General features: G+C 36.8%; 1 protein-coding gene across 1 annotated transcript; it reads right to left on the bottom strand.

Annotated features, from left to right (window-relative positions):
- Positions 1-53: 53 nt before the first annotated feature.
- On the bottom strand, positions 54-17,548 carry LOC121320878 (polycystin-2-like). The gene is made up of 15 exons (XM_041259629.1): positions 16,409-17,548; positions 14,438-14,551; positions 11,088-11,221; positions 8,648-8,898; positions 8,023-8,247; positions 7,484-7,712; positions 7,002-7,172; positions 6,374-6,555; positions 5,904-6,024; positions 5,612-5,710; positions 5,115-5,236; positions 3,327-3,444; positions 2,873-3,036; positions 2,491-2,638; positions 54-691 (listed from the first exon to the last, which is right to left on the bottom strand). The coding sequence occupies exons 1-15, from the start codon at positions 16,857-16,859 to the stop codon at positions 464-466; spliced, it is 2,757 nt and encodes a 918-aa protein (XP_041115563.1). The 5' UTR covers positions 16,860-17,548; the 3' UTR covers positions 54-463.
- Positions 17,549-18,132: the final 584 nt, after the last annotated feature.

Genomic DNA, 18,132 nt, shown 5'->3' with positions numbered 1-18,132 from the left:
AAAAACAACAGGTTAAAAAAAAAATAGAACACTGAATTCCTTCCTAAAAAAAGTGGGTTCTGCATCAGCTTGGAGAGTGAGAACCAAAATAATAAAAAACAAAAACAAAAGCAGTGGTGAAATTTACATAATGAAAAGGAAAAAGGAAATACTTGCTAGTCAACTAAAATTGAAACTTTGTTTTGTTCTCACTGTAAGCATATTCATGAGCCTAATGAACCATAATTTTTAATTTCCGCCTTTGCCAGTCTGCATTGTTATCGTGTTCTGTGCCTTTGCTGGGTGCAACTGCACAGCAAAATATGTCTACCTTAATTGCACACCGCCTGTTAATTTTTCTGATTTCCACGGTAAAGCTTACAGGAGTTTTACCCTTTTTATATCCCTTCTTTTTGCCACTCTCACCGGCTCACTGCAAATTAATTCAGCAGCACCCCCTTGAGGTCCTTGTTGGGTTGCAAGGTTACACATGGCTGCCCGCATTTTCTCCTCCCTCCAGACCATCTGTAGACTGCGAGGAGGAGGGCCGGGAGCTGCGCGAACGAGGTTGTCCATTCCCACCCAGCGGGGTCCCCAGACGGTGGCTCATCTGGGACACAGTGTCGTCAGACTCCCAGCGCTCCAGCTCCTCTCGTACCAGTCGTTCCATCTGCTCCCGGTGGATCTCATTGTCACGCCCCAGTCGCTCGTCCTGAGAAAAAAAACAAATAAACACAAAACCAGGGATGGAGATTTGATTAGTTCTGGTAGTAGACTGCGTTACTGTTAAAAAGCCCCAAAGAAAGGGAATAAGGACCAAAAGACTTGCACACCAGCATCAACAGGCTTTATTCTATCAAGCTACAAGTATTCGCAGTCCTGCAAATACAACAAGTGTATCAGTGACATGTACACCCCCCCACCATGACTGTTAACACAGATATACCCCCAAATTAGTAAACTCTCAATAACACTGTCACAAAGACGTCCGGAGTGGGTGACGTCAGACCAGAAGCAGGAAATAAAACGACATAGAGGTGGTGTTTGGTGGAGCTGAGCGAATGGTCTCGCTCAGCATTTAATGAATGAAAAGACACAGAAAATAAACGGTTGCAACAAACAAAAACAGGACATGGCACATTCGCCAAAATAAACAGACAAACAAAACACGGTGAGCAGATATTTTACTTCAATTATTTATGATCACAATTATTACCTCCGTCTCCCATCCCGTTCTCACCGAACACACAACCCTGAGTATATGAAAACATGCTGCTTTTATGCAGCTGTACCGAGACCTCTAATCAATCATTCAATTGGGGTCTTGGTACAACTGCACGTGAATTAATAAAGTGCAATTCCCCGTGCTCACATACTACATTTTACTTGCACGTGAAGTGCTGTGCAATTCTCGTGCCTAAATACAAATATACATTTTAAACACTCGTGTTACACAGACCCGTTTATATCCCGTGTACAAATGACTATACACCAATATTTAACACACCACACGCAACATAAAACAGAAAATACACACAGGGGTGGGCACTTCGTCACACATGCTTAAGAATGTCATTAGTGAGTTTCTTCACAATTGGATAAGCACTTCACTAGATAAAAAGTATATGTAAAAATGTAAGTGTGACTTAAAACAGACGGACGCAGAGGCTTTACCAAAACTGAGTAAGTGGTGCAATACTCTAGATATACCTAAAACTCTGAAGTGTGACAGTAATTTGCAATAAGCTGTGACAGGCGTAAAAGTGTTCGATACCGACACATGAAACTTCATTTCTAAGTCTCTATTTAACTTTGGTAACTTGAGATGGCATGCTATTAATTAATAATAATAATAATAATAATAATAATAATAATAATAATAATAATAATAATATATTTCAGTGACAGATGGCAAACACTTGTTTTCAGGGTGATCCTGCAACAAGTATGTGGGCAACATACAGTAAATCCTGCCACGTCTGCAAATACAAAGTTACAGCTCTGACAAAGCAGATCACCATAACATACTGATCATCTTCTATGCAGATGTGTCACATACAGCATGTATCCTTAGTTTATGATACTCAATAATTTGTGGTAAAGAATGTCGTAACCAAGTTTTATCCCATTTGGAAAAGCAGTTCTCTTAACCCTTAAGGCTTATAGTCTTTATATGGGGAGATATGGAAGATGCAAATGCATGGTGACTGCCGGAGGATGGCATTTTTCCCCATATAAAGCAATGGGGGGGGGGAAATGAATATTTTCAATTAAAAAATATATCTATTTTCAATATCCCATGCATGAATGTAAAAATTGACATAGATGAGCAGGCTTCTCCTTATATACTCTCAATAACTTGTGTTAAAGAATGTCAACTAAATTTCATGACAAATAAATTAAGTTTTCTGCATATATATAAAACTGTAAAGTGTGACATTCTTATGTTCTGGTGGGGGATAGCAAGACAAAAGGTACAGGCTTTCTTTTCATGTTGTGACACAAGCTTACTTCAATGACCCCATCCAGAAGTCTGCCAAGCACATCCCTCCTCTTCAGTTTGGCTCGCTCCATTGCTTCAAGCTTTACAATCACAGCATCTATTTTGGACACAATACTTCCGATCGAATGCTCCATACGATCCACACGTCTAACCAGCCTAATGAGGAGGATGAAAGCAGGAAGATATATTTATGTCTTTTCTGTTTCAAGCACTAACTTTCTAATAAACAAATGTCATAATTGCACATTGCTAAAGCACAGTCCAACATTAAGTGTTTTGTGTTCAAGTTAATTTAATTTGTACAAGGAAAAAAAGGCGCTTCACAAATTTATTCACAAATAAAGCATTGTACCCGTTGACAAGTTGCAGTAGAACTGAAGCTGAACTTACACCTGGAATTCCTCATAGGAGACTCCACTGGAGCTGCTGCCTCTCCTGCGGGAGCTGTGGCCGCTGTCCTCATCATCATCCTCCTCGGAGTCGTCCAGGCTGCGGGGAAAGCTGCGTCCACTGACCGGCCGGGGCAATGAGCTTCTTTCCAGGTCCAGATCCTCCTGCAGCATGCACAGGGCAGGGAGGTAGTCAGGCCTGATTTAACGAGTCATACAACTTTCACTACCCAGCTCACTTTCTTTCACTCTTTATGAGTAGAAAGCTGTTTATAAAGTTTAGGTGGCAACATGATAAGATATTGTCTCACTTAAAAACAAACAAATAAATCAATAAATACAACGATGAATGTGTATTGATCAACCAGTCACATTTAAAAGTTATTTTATGTTCAAGAAGTACAACACAATGTACAGTGAGGAGTAAATAACACATGCAAGTGGACAGTACTCACCCGCTCCTTCTCCAAGTCATCTCTCATTTGTTGGTGCTCATGTTCCGTCAGCTCTTGATCTCCATCTTGATCATATTTAGCAAAAATGGCTTCAATCTCAGCATCTGTGTGGCCTTTTCTGCACATTACACAAACAAACAAACACGTCTTAACACTTTTTTGTATTTCTCATTCCTGATACATTATGATGATGTACAAAAAATGATACAGTAATTTGCATATACTGTAGAAACAGTTATTGAATGAGTCGATTTATTTATCCAAGGAAACTATAATATTGTCTAAATTCTTCTGATTAATTTCAAGTTATTAAAAAGCCTATTAAACCAACCAGTCTATCACAGCTTTACTACTGAATAAAATAAATGGTAATTCCTAAGAAGTTAATAATAAAGAGCATTGTCGTAAACATTAGTGTGTAAATCCTATAAATTGCTGGGAGAGAACTGTAAAATAAAATAGATGAGCAATTATCCTACTCTCTCAACTACAGAAGGTACACCGTTTTATATAAGAAAGATGACTCCACCACTCAAAGCAGCAGAACAGTAAAGTTATCTACTGTATACTAGTAGTTATATATTTGATACATTTTTTTTAAAACTACTGTAAAAAATGTGGTATAGGTTGCACTGTTGTTAAAGTCGCTCCCTCCTTTTTGACTGTTCAGTTTTAGGAAACACACATTTCTTGTTTTTAAAAATACTTTTTCCTACATGCTCAAGACTGATAAATAAAGATACACAGGTTTAGTTTTGCAATAACCCTTGTTTGCAATATTTTATTCCATTAATAATTTTACAGTGTTGTTTTTGTTCCAACTGTACACTAAATTATTTAATTGGACCAATTAAGTGCTTATTAGAAGCTTAATTGGTCCAATTCGTTAATTTAGTGTACAGTTGGAACAAAAACCAGAAGGGACACTGGCCCCCCAGGACCAGAATTGGCCTCCCCTGTAATTAAAGTCATTCAAAGTACTGTACTCTATTCAAAGAAAATGTTTTCTACATCGGGCCATAAACACGTTCCTTCTCTTTCAGCTTGATTTTCTTTCGCCATCTTTAATTGTCTTACTTTATCCAGTCTCAAAGACAGACACCTGCATTATTACTGCATTGCAGTTACAATGAAGGGAAGGATTGATAAGTTTACTCGGCTTTCTAACCAATAACTGTTTACAATGGATCCCAAGGGCGGGTTCAGTCTGACAAATCAATGGCTCGGGAGGGTGGCACTAAGGAAATTCAGAGAGACTGACAGCTATTGTGTTAACAGTGAAGCAGTATAGCTGTGACATTTTCATATTCCGAAGTTTGGTAACTTTAACCACTAATTTTTTGTCCTCCACCTACACACCTCTGGGTCGAGAGGAGGTCAATCAAGAGTCTGAAAGCTTACATTTAACATTCAAAATGACTAAGGGTATTGAAAGTAACAAATGAAAACTTTTAATTTGAACAGTGGTTCAGTGTTTCTACCTAGCAACATGACCTGAATGCCGCAGATCCTGAAAAAATGAATGGGGTTGTTGACAGTTAAGTTTGTGTGAGCCATAATAACCGTGGCTGTAGTCATCCCAGTTTAATATTAGACACACCGGTGCATACGTTGCACTGGCGTATTAATCGCTGCCCCCTCTCAGCAAAAATGCCTGGATAATTGACTTATACAACAGTTTGTACTGCACTTACAATAAGTCATCCCAAGGCAGTTATTCTGTAAATTTACTGAGTGAAGTTCCAAGCAGTGCATGCACAAGCCTTATGAACATCACTCTGCACAAACCCTTTAAGATCCTGGCGCAGTTCATCAAAGTTGAGCTTTCCTCCCGCCTGACGAAGGCTCTCCGAAATGTCATCAACTGTGGTTTTCTTCAGCCGGAGTTTAACCATGGCCTTGTTACATCCCTATTGAACAACAGTACACAGGAATCAAACCTCCCAAATCGCTTCAACTGAAATAATAAGAACCTGCATTTCCACTTAGAAGCACAGCTTAAATAATAATAATAATAATAATAATAATAATAATAATAATAATAATAATAATAATAATTATTATTATTATTATTATAATTATTATTATTATCACAGTAGATTGATTGGATAATGTAAGCTCAAGGTTATTTATTCTATTGTGTATTTATTTATTTTTACAGAACAGAAAGCTGTTTAATTAAAACCCTATATCCAAGTTACTAAAATTACTTAAAGTTTATTTTATAAGCAGCTTCATGACAAAAAAAAAGTATAGTGGTTGTCAACATTTTGTGCCCTAAATACCTTTTTAATAAGATCAGCAAGTTCCATTTCTGATTTCTGTTGGGCCATGTCAGCTTTTACTTCTGAGTAGGTGTCATTAATAATGGCCAAAAACATATTCTGCAAAAAAAAAAAGAGATTTTAATATATTTTTATTGAGACCTGTTACACAAATGCTGTATTACTTTTGCAGTATCCCACAGAATCTCAAAACAAGGATAGCTGAAAAAACAACAACAACACTTAAAAGATAAAAGAGCAAATGTGCGGAGGTGTGTATTTAAAACAGGTGGATGAAAAATGAAATGCTCACCAGAAGAATGAAGAAAATGAAGAAGACAAATGTTGTGAAGTAAATTGGACCCAAAATTCTATTTGCTTCTTCAATTTCAGCAAAATCAAAATCACCTAGAATAATGCGGAACTGAGTGAATCTGAAATACAGAACAAGAAAAGAGGAGCAATCATTTTATACCATGTCATTTAGAACCTTACATGACTTAACATTATTGTAACATCAACGGGTACATGCCAACACAAAAACAGGAAATAATTTAAAACCCTTTAAATTGTAAAACTGTCAGGAGTGGTGTGTGTCTAATTAAGCTCAGGTGTGTCTAAATAAATTAACAAGGCTTTAATCGCTGCGTAAAGTGAGTCTTAAATGATACCTGGTAAAAATACTGCCAATATAGAATGTCAGCTAAGATATAAAAACAGTTTCATGTAAAAACTTATCCCGGGAGTCTCTAGGCAACTCTGTTATCTGTTACAGCTACTTACATGCAGGCCTGGAATGTACTGAAGTCATTTACTTGGGTTCCAAACACAAGATATGCCAGCTGGGCATAAGCCAAGAATATGATGAAGAACATGATGGCAAAGCCAATGACATCCTTGGCACAACGAGACATGGTGGAAGATAACTGACTCATTGTTTTGTTAAAGTTAATAAATTTAAAGAGCTGTGACACCTGGAAATGGAAGAAGATAAAATAAGATATATATATATATATCTATTATAATATATATTATATATCTAGATATATAAAATAATATTATATATATATATATTTGTCGTTAATATTTCATTTAAATTTCATGTTTTACTGTTAGAACGCAATTTCTAATTTGGATTAATACAGAAGACCATGCATCTACAGTATGACCAAGTATAGAAACAGCATGGTAAATTAAAATAGTAAAATTGATTAAACACCAATTACAATAAAGACTTTGAGGTGGATTTTTGATAGTTTTTCTCTTCTGCATATGGAATTTGGTCTACTTCAGTTGCAATGAAATTGCAAAAGTTTGTTCACAGTGTTCCCATAGAGGTACTTATACAAAGTAACTACAATTTGAACAGCACTGTGCAAGTATGTATTAGGCAGCAAAGCCAAATACATACCTTAACCCATGAAAAGAACACAATCACTGCTGCTAGGTTATTGAACTGGGTCTGCAAGGAGGCAAGCTGCTCGAAGTTTGGGAAAGTCTCCTGATTTTCCAAAAGGAACTTCAGAACAGCCTTGACAGTTGATGTCCGGTATATATTAATAACAATAGCCGCAACAGAAAGCTGTAAAAAAACATACATATATTTAACATTTACATTTTGCTTAACATTTGAAGTTTCAATATCTATTTAACCAGCCCTTTTTCAGTGCGTTTCTTTAAAACCATTCACACATTACATATATTCATGTTAAAGTGGTGCTTTGTTAACATTTTACTGGCCCCCCCTTGTTATTGTGCTGAGACTCTTCTGGTTCTTCACTAGTCTTTTTAAATATCAATTTATTACATCCCAAATACAACGCTAAATATGACCTCTGGATCCGGATACCTGTTCTGTAGGTCACGTGGTCTGACTGCAGCTACACCACTTACCACAATGATAAGAACGTCCAGGCAGTTCCAGAGGCTCCTGAAGTAATGGAGTCTATGAATGCGTATTTCCAGGATCTCCTCCACCACATAGTAGAGGATAAAAAGACAGAAAACGATCTCACAGGCAGCTATAAAGTAGTCAAAGTTGGATACGTAGCGGATCAGTTTCACAGTCTGAAACTGCCAAGAGGTAACAGTGCCACCAGTGGCAGGAAACTCCACCACCATCCTATTAAAAAAAGATGCATGTGAAATTACGTATGAATCCTGACCAAAACCACTATGACACACTAGAGAGGGAAGGGTCTATTCATATTGAAGATTGTTAATGTACAGCACCTTAATGTCTCTTTAAAAGCATATGCCTCCCTTGGTATACCACAGATATTTTAAAAACATCACAACTAGAACACAGTATCAGATCAGTAGCTATTTAAGAATGTGGCTTTATTATTGACTTTATTGCCACCCTTTCTTTGTTCAAGAACGCACTCATGCACAAAACAGTACAAAATTCTTACTTCTAATATACACTCTACCTGACAACACAAAAGAGATTGATATTGGCATTGTAAACCGAGAAATCAATGAACACCACGCGGGTTCCTCTGTCCAGCCACAGGTTCTCTTTAAGCGTTTTCACTTTTGCAGCCGTTTTCTCTCTGGTCCGTGAGAGGTCCAGATAGTAACCCCCACCACTATAGGTAGTGATCAGACCCCAGTGACGGCTTCCATTCAAATCCTCTTCTTTAGCATAAGTCCAGCTGTTAAAAAAAAAAAAAAAAAAAAGGTTTTAGCTTTTTAATTTGTAGGTTAATCAGATTAATAAATTCAAGGGAATATAAGCATTGCGATTGGCTGGTGATAAATTGTTATCGCCATCCTACTGTACATACAATTATTCAGGTTTGTTTAAGACCATTTCAAAAGATGTGTGTTCTGTTAGTCTTACCACTGCTACCCCTCACAATCAGCAACAGCTTCAAGCAGCTAAGCACAGTAAATGACTTCTTGTAACATAAATACTAATTTTTCCACAATGCTTCAACAATTACAGGAAACATAGTACATGATACAGCTTACAATATACAGTGCAATCTTTTGTAACAGTTCAAACAGGTCAGATTTATATATTTTTTTCCAGTCCTAAAAACTGGTACTCACGCAGTTCCACTTAAAAGACCAAACGGAGAGGTGTCCTCATTTCCCAGTGAATACATGTTGTAACAATCCTGGATTTCGTCCCTCAAGTCTTCATGGATTGCACACGACTCGTTCCTCACTTTTAGCTGTCTTAAGCGAGGTACACCCAGAAGCAGGTTCTCATAGTAGATGAAACTCTGGTTCTCTGGTAGGGTTTTGTTATTATACCAGGCATCCCAATACAGGCCACCCAGTAATGGGCCTTCTGCGAACTGGAAGGAGAGCACAATGAGCAACAGAGTTTGATGTTGAGGCTTTTTCCCTCCTCATAAATGTAATTTTTAAAAATTCAATTGTGTTTGCTTTTTTAAACAGGGTTTGTCTGGTCTACAACAGTGGTTTCCAACCTGTGGTCTGTGAGTAGACTCCAGGTGGTCTGCAAGCAACACAACAGACAGCCCGTGATCATGTAAACATGACCATACTGAAGTGTCATTCTGGGCACATTCTGCGCCACCATAATTTGCAGTACAGCTTGTTAATGCATTGTTTTTTCATTTGACAACACTGAGACGTCATTTTCAACAGCACAGAGAAACAAAATGTCACAAGAACTTGTTTACAGCTAAGAAAAAAACTGAAAGCCCTGTAAATCGGATGTATTTGACTTATATTAGAACATTATTCTGTCTTGTGCTTTTATAAACATTTATAAATATCAAGAAATGAGTGGATATAAGAAGACACTATTTCATGAGCAAAATTTGTCAGGTATGTTTTTTTTTCCTTATTACTGATAATAACGGAATGAATGGAACTATTATTTTATTCATAAATATTTGTTTTGAGAAAATAATCGAGAGTAGTGTCCATTATTGCTTAGAAATACCCTGAGAATTAATGTGTATTAGATCGTTCCAATCACTCAGGTGAAAACAAATGTCTTGTTATTTCTCCAAACATCAATAAGTCTCAATAAAACTTTCAGGAATTATTGTAAGGTCCCTCAGGTTACAGAATAACATGTTCTTATACATGTATCTCTAAGCAGAATACATGACAATAAAACAACTAAAACGAGAAAAAAAAACATGTTGAAAAAAAAAAAAGCGAAAGTTTATAAGGTTTCAGAATTACTTTATAATGTTCCCCAGAGTGTTCGGAAAAAAGGACACCAATTCCAAAATGCTATTGTAAAAAATTGAATTATACGAATTTGTATTGGAAGAGAGTCAACTACAGCCAAAAAACAAACACTGAAGAACACTTGGTCCTTAAAGGGTTAACCACATTATATATAATTATAAGCCATGTATATAGTCTGCATTTTCCCCTTTACCTGTTTTCATTTATTACAGGTGTGCAATAGTTATTGGCGACTCAGTGAATGCAATGAGTTGTGTTAGAAATGGATAGATTAATTTGCTACGCGAGGCAACGGTTGTGGGGACCAGCACTGGTATTTACATTTACTAGATCCAAAGACGACCCAAGCCCCATGCATTGTTTGTCAGGAGCTTTTATCAAACAAAACTCTTAAACCTGCAAAATTGGGATGCCACTCATCTACAAAGCATTCAGAATGTGAAAAAAAAAATTTAAACAAAAGAAATCGGAAATTTGCCATCAGCAACTTTCAAAATGTAAAATGACAACATTCTTTTATGCACTGGTAGCGAAGATTCAAGCCTAGGAATCTCATAATTTTAGGTAGGTTACATACATACTTTACTTTCTACATATACTTATACATATCAGGGCCATAGCGATCCATGAAAAATCAGGAGGTACTTGCACTTTTATAGAATCAGTGTCACTGTAGTCTGCAATGACAGTAAAGACTTTGAACAGCCCAGAGATATCAGCGGGACTTGGGAATTAATGTGCGCACACAACGAGGGATATGTTTTAATCTGTGGCAAAGCAACGTGTAAAAGGCCTAAATAAACATTACTGTATGATTTTAACCAAGGCCCATACTCGGGTGCCTCATAGCTGACTACAGCCTTGCATAGACACACACAAATTAGCTTCAAAATGCTGTTATGAAAAATTGTGTGACAAGTGGTCCATGGGAAAAATCCAAACACCAAGGTGGTCCCTACATTGAAAAAGGTTGGGAACCACTGGTCTACAATAAACTTTCAGCTTTTTCCACACAAAAAAACACCTCTTTTTTCACATTTCAAAGACTTTCATAGCTTTACTACTGTACTGTTTTATATTTGCTTTCTAGTTAACACGTGCATGGCAAAAACCTTCTTTGGAGCCTGTTTTGCAAAGCTGTGAAATGTCCCACATACTAATCCAAGAACACCATCACATAGTTGGTCTCAGTCACTAGGAGAGCAGGAAGGGTTAATTTGGAAAGCCATTGTCTGCACGTGTCACTTCCTCCTGCTGCTCTCAGGAAGCAGACCTGCAAAATAGCAGAACCTCACAGATCTGAAACAGCCAGTACCTTCCAGAAGTCACCCATATTAGCCAAAGTTTTGAAATTTGTCTTCTCGTCATTTGATAGTGGAGTGTCCAGGAACAGCTGTGACATGACCTTTGTGTAATAATACATGCTGGAGCTCACCATCCCATATGTCACTGCAAGACATTGAAAAAAAAAAAAAAAAAAAAAAATAAAAAAAAAAAAAAATACAATAAATAAACAGATACAAAAAAACCCCAGCACTTTCAAAATCCCAGCAGTTAGGTGCCATACTGCAACCCTATAGCTTTCAGTGGGAGTCAAAAGTAGCTTGAACCCAACTCAAAACACTGAGACTTGTGAAGGAGTTACAGTATATAGAATCTCATTGAAATGTGTAATATGCAAACAGTATATGGTAGTGTATCTCGCAGTTCATTTGTAATTTCTCTATTATAAAGTTTGGTTTGCAGCATTGAAGAAAATACATATATTGTGCAGTGGCGCAAAAGGGCAGAAAGAAAAAAAAAAGTTTTTCCCAAAACAAGCTTTATTTACAGTATCAAATTTTGAAAAAGCAGTGAAAAGATAAATACACGCAGCTCTGCAACCAACACAATATTCACTTGGAATCTGAAGAAAAGCTATGGTCCATTTTTTATTTTAATTTTATTTAATTTGGAAAAAATAAACAAAAATAATTCTAAACTGTAATTAGCTGAGAGTGTGTCCCATCATATATCATGCACCATAAACAAAAGGGTGCTTTTCAAACAACAGCAAAAGCTACACTGCTGATTTTTAATTGTATTCACCAGATAGATATTAGGGTGGTGTGGATTTCATAATATTAACAGTTGAACTTTGTACCCTGTGATATGCTGTGCAACACGGTTCTCAATGATCAACAACACTGGCTTTCCTTTGGCCAGTAGATACAAATAAAGATAATTTTCTACTCAATACCCACTGCCCAAGTTAAACAGTTCACTGGTTTGTTAATATTTACTTTTGTTTCCAGAATGCATATACACTGCATGAGGTTGACTGGAGAGGAGAAGCATTCTTTAAATACCTAAAAAGACACTTTGTACAGTAAAAAGCATGTCCCCAAGATCACACATAAATTACACAGAAAGAGGCATACGTTACCAAAGTACAGTGTAGTGTAAACTTAAAAACACAAATATGGTTCTTAATATTAAACTGTCTCTCTTACTTTCAATACAAATCATCTGTAACCATGAAAGGACATACCAGAATAGTAACAATCCGCTTGCCAGCCTGCTAAACAGCACTCTAATTTGGTATGTATTTGCACATTTATAAGAAATGCGCAGTACCTGCCCTTGTGCAAGACAAATTTACTGCACTGCAGCTTTCTAAAGCAACATGATCCGGGTCTTCTATGCATACTGCTACCTGCCTTTTTAAGTTGAGACCCATACTTGAATCTATGAAAATACTTAGTTTGGTAGATTTTTTTTTTTTTTTTAAAACATGGTAAGTAAATATTTGTGGCTTTTAAATTGTTGATACAGTGGAGATACAAGGTTCTGAAAGACAGAGATTCAGTACATCTCATTAATATACAGAAAAGGAATTCCTATCCAATGCACTATTCTGTTCTCATTCCTAATACTGGTAAAATTCTGTATTCATTACATTAACATTATAATATTCCTAGTAAGGGGGCATGGGCATGCTGTAATCAATGAACATACCTAAAGCCCTGTGAAATTTTTTTTTGTTTTATTTTTCACAAATTTCATTTTATTTTGTTGTATCCACTAAAAATGTTGTTTTATTTAGTTTTATTACAGTATACATCATGTTTTAACTATATACATATTAAACATGATCATTATTATTATTATTATTATTATTATTATTATTATTATTATTATTATTTTGACAAACAGACCTAGAGCAGAACAATAATTTAGTTACCACAATTTCTCATCAGTGACAGTAACAGTAATGTATGTAAAGTCGCCTAAATATTTTTAATAAACTGCCTATTTACAATAAATACTGCCCATGCCCTCTATAAAAATACAATAAGATAAAATAAAAATACAAAAATTATTACTGCAAATCAGCATGAAGGACATTAAATCAACAAACACAACAAATGGCTTATTTCATAATGTTGTACAATTCAGCATTAACTCAAAATGCAGGTTACTGAAAGAAAATTAGGATATTTTATTATGAATTCTTAAGGAGCTCTAATCAAGCACAAACATTCAAATTAAGAATTAAACGCAAGCACACAACAGGACTCTACATCTTCTTTTTTCATGTTTTGTCATCTGTCACTTACAATCAGTGAATACTTTGAAAAAAAAAACAACATTCACAGTCAACGCAAACCACAGGGTACATGAGACAAAAAAATCAGAGCACTGGATAAGCTGGCAGTCTGGCACCTGAGCCCAAACAGCACGTCAATAATATCTACAGAGCCGTCAACATTATTCTGAACTGCATCTTTCACACTGTCGCCAAGTTTCATGTACCACAACACAAACATAATGTATTTCCACTTCCCTCAGCAGTGGCACATTCACAATACATTACTTCAACATATTATCCACTGGTGCTTGAGTGGATAGCTCCAGTGGATTAAACAGTTGTCCAGAAATTCAGGAGAAACGTATAAACTTTATTTTTCATTTTTTCATAGGCTGATCTATGAAATTTAGTCCAGGGGAACCATTTCCGTGTGACATCGACACGCTCTCTCTTCGTTCCGGTACTTCTAGATTCAGGACTCCACCACTGCATTACTCTGTGTAGTTGTTGGTGTGTCTATGTATTAAGATTGTTTGGCGACTTTTGCTTTAAAATATTAACTTTCTGAGGCCGATCTGGCAACTTTCAGATCTGAAAAGTTGGCAACACTGCTTAGAGCTTCCGTTAAACGGCTGAGCCTAGACAACTACGGGTTCAAGTATATTTATTTAAAAGTAGTTTTTGTACAAACCTCACAAATTAAAAATACCATTCAATGTTGGCTTTATAGTGACTTTTCGCTTTATTTTGTATTTTTATATTTTAATTTAGTTGTATGTCGTTTTATAGGTTGCACTTAGTTTTATTTCATGCTATTTAAAAAAACACAGGGGTCTAAACATACATCTGCTACAGTTTAGATCAGCTGAACAACCCCACCATGTCCATATCACAAATCATTCATTGTATGCCATCAATTATCACCTTTTCAGACATCTTCTCAGAATACAATGAATGGATGGGTACAGATGGTGGAAGAGATAAATTCTGAATCCCAGGAGAGGGGCATGTACACTGTGAATAAACAGAGCACTTTAGTCAGCTGTGCAATTCACCCCACACTTTTCACAAGCTCAACATAGCGGGATACTTACAAATACACAGTATCACAAGGAAAACGATGTAAGTAATCAGCTCCCGCAGTAAATTCTTCAGGTATTTTTCTCTGCTTGCACTGCTATTCTCCATCAACCTTGTTCCCCACAGGACTGCAAATTAACATTAGTAATATTAAACCAAGTCAAACTACTTCATGAAGCTTCAAGTATAAACATCGCCTGTAGATAAAGAACACCCCTCTTTGGCATCTTCACCTATTACAGAAAACATATATAGTACTGTGCATCGCATACTGTATGTAAAGCACCTGCTATGCTACCACAAAAACTGGCATCTTAGGAATTGTGTTATTCACTGAAAGAGTTACAGTGCCTTGCAAAAGTATTCAGACCCTCTCAGTTTTCACATTTTGTTGCTTTAAAGCTTGCAGTCATGACACTTTGAAGTAGGAATTAATATGTTTTATACAACCTACTCCACACATTCAAAACAAAAACAAAAAGAAAGAAGTAAATTAATATAAAATAAAAATGGAAAGGTCATAATTGCATAAGTATTCAAACCCTTTGCTGTGGCAAACTTAAATTAATTCAGGTGCACAAAATTACCTTAACGAGCCACACAATTAGTTGAATGGCCTCTGTCTATGTGCAATATTAGTGGTTCTCATGATTTCAGAATAAAAACACCTGTCTCTGTGGAGTTCCTTGGTCAGGCAGTGAATTTCAAGTAAAGATTAAACCATGAAGACCAAGGAGATTTCAAAGTAAGTCAGAGATAAAGTCACTGAAAAGTACAGATCAGGAGAAGGGTATAAAAAAATTTCAGTGTCTCTGAATAGCCCTGTGAGCACAGTCTACTCAATCATCAAGAAATGGCAGGTGTGTTGTACCAACCAGACACTATCTAGATCAGGCCGCCCCTCCAAATTGCGCAGCCGGGCAAGGAGGAAACTGGTGAGGGATGCCACTGTGAGGCCAACGACAACTTTGAAAGAGCTACAGAGTTCAATGGCTGAGATGGGAGAAAATGTGCATCAGTCAACAATATCCAGAACACTTCAAAAAAAAGTAGCCTGTATGGCAGGGTGGCAAGAAGGAAGCCATTACTAAAAATAAGCCATCTTAAAGCCTGAATGGAGTTTGCAACAAAGCACCTGAGTGATCCTGCAAAAACGTGACAAAAGGTGTTGTGGTCAGATGAGACCAAATTGGAACTCTTTGGTCTAAATGCCAAGCGTTATGTTTGGCACAGACCCAATACAGCGCATCTCAGTCAACAAGTGGCCCAGTCAAAGTCCTGACTTGAATCCTATTGAGAATCTGTGGAAAGTCTGTGGAAAGTCTTGAAAACTAAGCGATCCCCAAGCAACTTAACAGAGTGTGAGAAAATCTGCCAAGAAGAATGGTTACAAATTGCACCAAGCAATAATTGCTGCCAAAGGTGCTTCCACCAAATACTCAGTTGACGGGTCTAAATACTTATGCAATCAACATATTTCAGTTTTTTCTCTTTAGTTTTTGCTGACACTGTAACTTCTTACCCTTAGAAGTCTTCAGTTTGAGCATTCAAAGTTATGAATAAAATATTAATCATTTTGTAATTTCACAAAATGGGACACCATAGGAAGGGTCTGAATACTTTTGCACTGCACTGTATTTGTCTGAAATACTTTTGGACACAATGTGTAATTTTATGCAGCTTATAAGAAATAAATGGCTACATCAATTTCAAAAATATCAATTGCAGCAGTTATTACAACTGGAAAACTTACCATCTCTGCAATTACACTCTTCTCAGTCCAGCCAAGGACTGTACCCTATCACTTCTTACCCACCATCAAAACTGGCACTATGGGTAACCTTGGGATAAAGTATTTGCCTCCACCCCAGTCCTGTTGTGTGGGCACTAAAAGACTGTCCTATAAATAACACCTCAGACACAATTTTTTTTTGACTGGTACATAACCCCCCCCCAAAGGAAGACTAAGTCTAATCAATACTTACCTCTTAGTTTCTGCAACATCCTTCTCCCGCATTCACTGTGCTCAGGTCTGTCTTGGTGGTCCAGTATTTCCACAGTGGGGGTCGGGCACAGACCCGTATGTCCCCGTGTACCACCACCTCTGATATAACCTATACTCCCGCTGCTTGTACTGCTGGATGATGTGGACACCGACCTTCTCCCAGGGCTCGCAGGAGGCCAGCCCGCCTCCAGTATTTCTTCCTCGGGCTCAAACCCAGGATTTACTCGGCTCCAGGCCTGTCTGGAGCAGGAAGAAGAAGGAGGTGTGCCGGTGGTGCTCTCTGGACCACGGTTTGGGTGGTGAACCATTTCTATATCCATCCCGCGATCGTTTGGGTCTTGTCTAGTGCCCAATCTCGGACCAACTGCGCCCGAGGAGTTTTGACCAGGCAGTGGCTCCCGCTGCTGAGGTCTTACACGACTTGAGCTCATCGCACCCGTTAATGCACGGAACGTTGCATTTATTTACTTTGATTTTTAGCTTAACATGCAGTATGTTGTCCTTCTTTAATTAGAAATCTTCACACAGTAAACAGATTAACATGTTATGTAAAACTGAAAATCTAATTTAAAAAAATTGCAGCTACTAAAGTATCAATTACTTTCTTTGCGTTTCCTGTTTATTATATATTTCTTACAGTGACAGCTGCAGTGCTTTTCTTTACCCAAAATAATTGAACAAAACTCCTTTTTTTAGTTTGGTAAAAACTTTTAACCAAAGTATATTACCTCGCATGCAGATCAAATTACACAAACGCTACATTTAAACAAAACAAAACAAAACAAAAACTGAACGTCTCTTCACAGTAGGCTACACTGAATCCTACATCGTCATAGCAACGAAACGAAAAAAAGCAACTTTAAAATTAAACACCTACAACCACACTTCCGCAACACATCAAACTTGTCCCTTTCAGTATTACCCAGTGTAACAAAACTACATATATTTTCACTGTTCCAAGTCTTCCCAATAAATTGCGGAGAATATTTCACAAATTAAAACTGAAGAAACATTTCTCAGGCCAAAGCCAGCCATCTTGTCCTTTCTTGTTTCTCAAAATCCCTGGATCTCACTTATTGGAATCGGGTTTCATCCAGGCTCGTGATAGCGTCATCACCATCCAAGTGGCAGGCAGTACGAACACAGTAGCTTTTTCCACACACAATTTAAATGCTGCCAACATCCTATATAACACTCTCTGACAGCAACATAGAATTGCCTATTTTCACATGTGACCAAACTCACGCTGAAAAATAATAACGTTTTAATATTCAAGTATTAATTAGTTTGTGACCGTTTATTTAAAAATATCATGTCAATAATCGTCATGTGTTATCCATAGGTAGTTTTTTTATGTGTGTAATATATGTTTTTCATATATACCAACATTAATCTGCAAGTCTTTTTTTTTAATAGTCTTCTGTATTGCTCATCTAATATGTTTTGGATTTGGTAGTGTTATTATTAAAATCATGCACATTTAATTTGTTTGTAAAATAGCTATTATCTAGTGGTCGACACAACATTTTATATGGCATATACTTTAAATACTACTTAATGGTAACGATTTCTCAAACCGACTCTTCTTTGGAAAAAAGTAAGTAAAAATAAATAAATAAATAAATTACTCGGGTACTAAGGTGTTTGTGTGGGCATAATGTTGCTTACGTTACATAAATATTTTTGTTATTGTTAATAAATGGA

The sequence above is a fragment of the Polyodon spathula genome, chromosome 1, assembly GCF_017654505.1.
Source record: "Polyodon spathula isolate WHYD16114869_AA chromosome 1, ASM1765450v1, whole genome shotgun sequence".
Lineage (NCBI taxonomy): Eukaryota > Metazoa > Chordata > Actinopteri > Acipenseriformes > Polyodontidae > Polyodon > Polyodon spathula.
Note: the sequence above shows the minus strand (reverse complement) of the source record. Positions and strands in the feature narration are given on the sequence as shown.

Bases quoted from the DNA above. Each gene is read 5' to 3' on its own strand.
- LOC121320878 (XM_041259629.1), bottom strand. From the start codon at position 16,859: ATGAGCTCAAGTCGTGTAAGACCTCAGCAGCGGGAGCCACTGCCTGGT. The intron at 6,556-7,001 runs GTATGTATTTGG...CAGGTGTCACAG, and splicing joins TGTTCTTTTCATGGGTTAAG to CTCTTTAAATTTATTAACTT. The intron at 6,025-6,373 runs GTAAGTAGCTGT...TCTGTATTTCAG, and splicing joins AGTACATTCCAGGCCTGCAT to ATTCACTCAGTTCCGCATTA.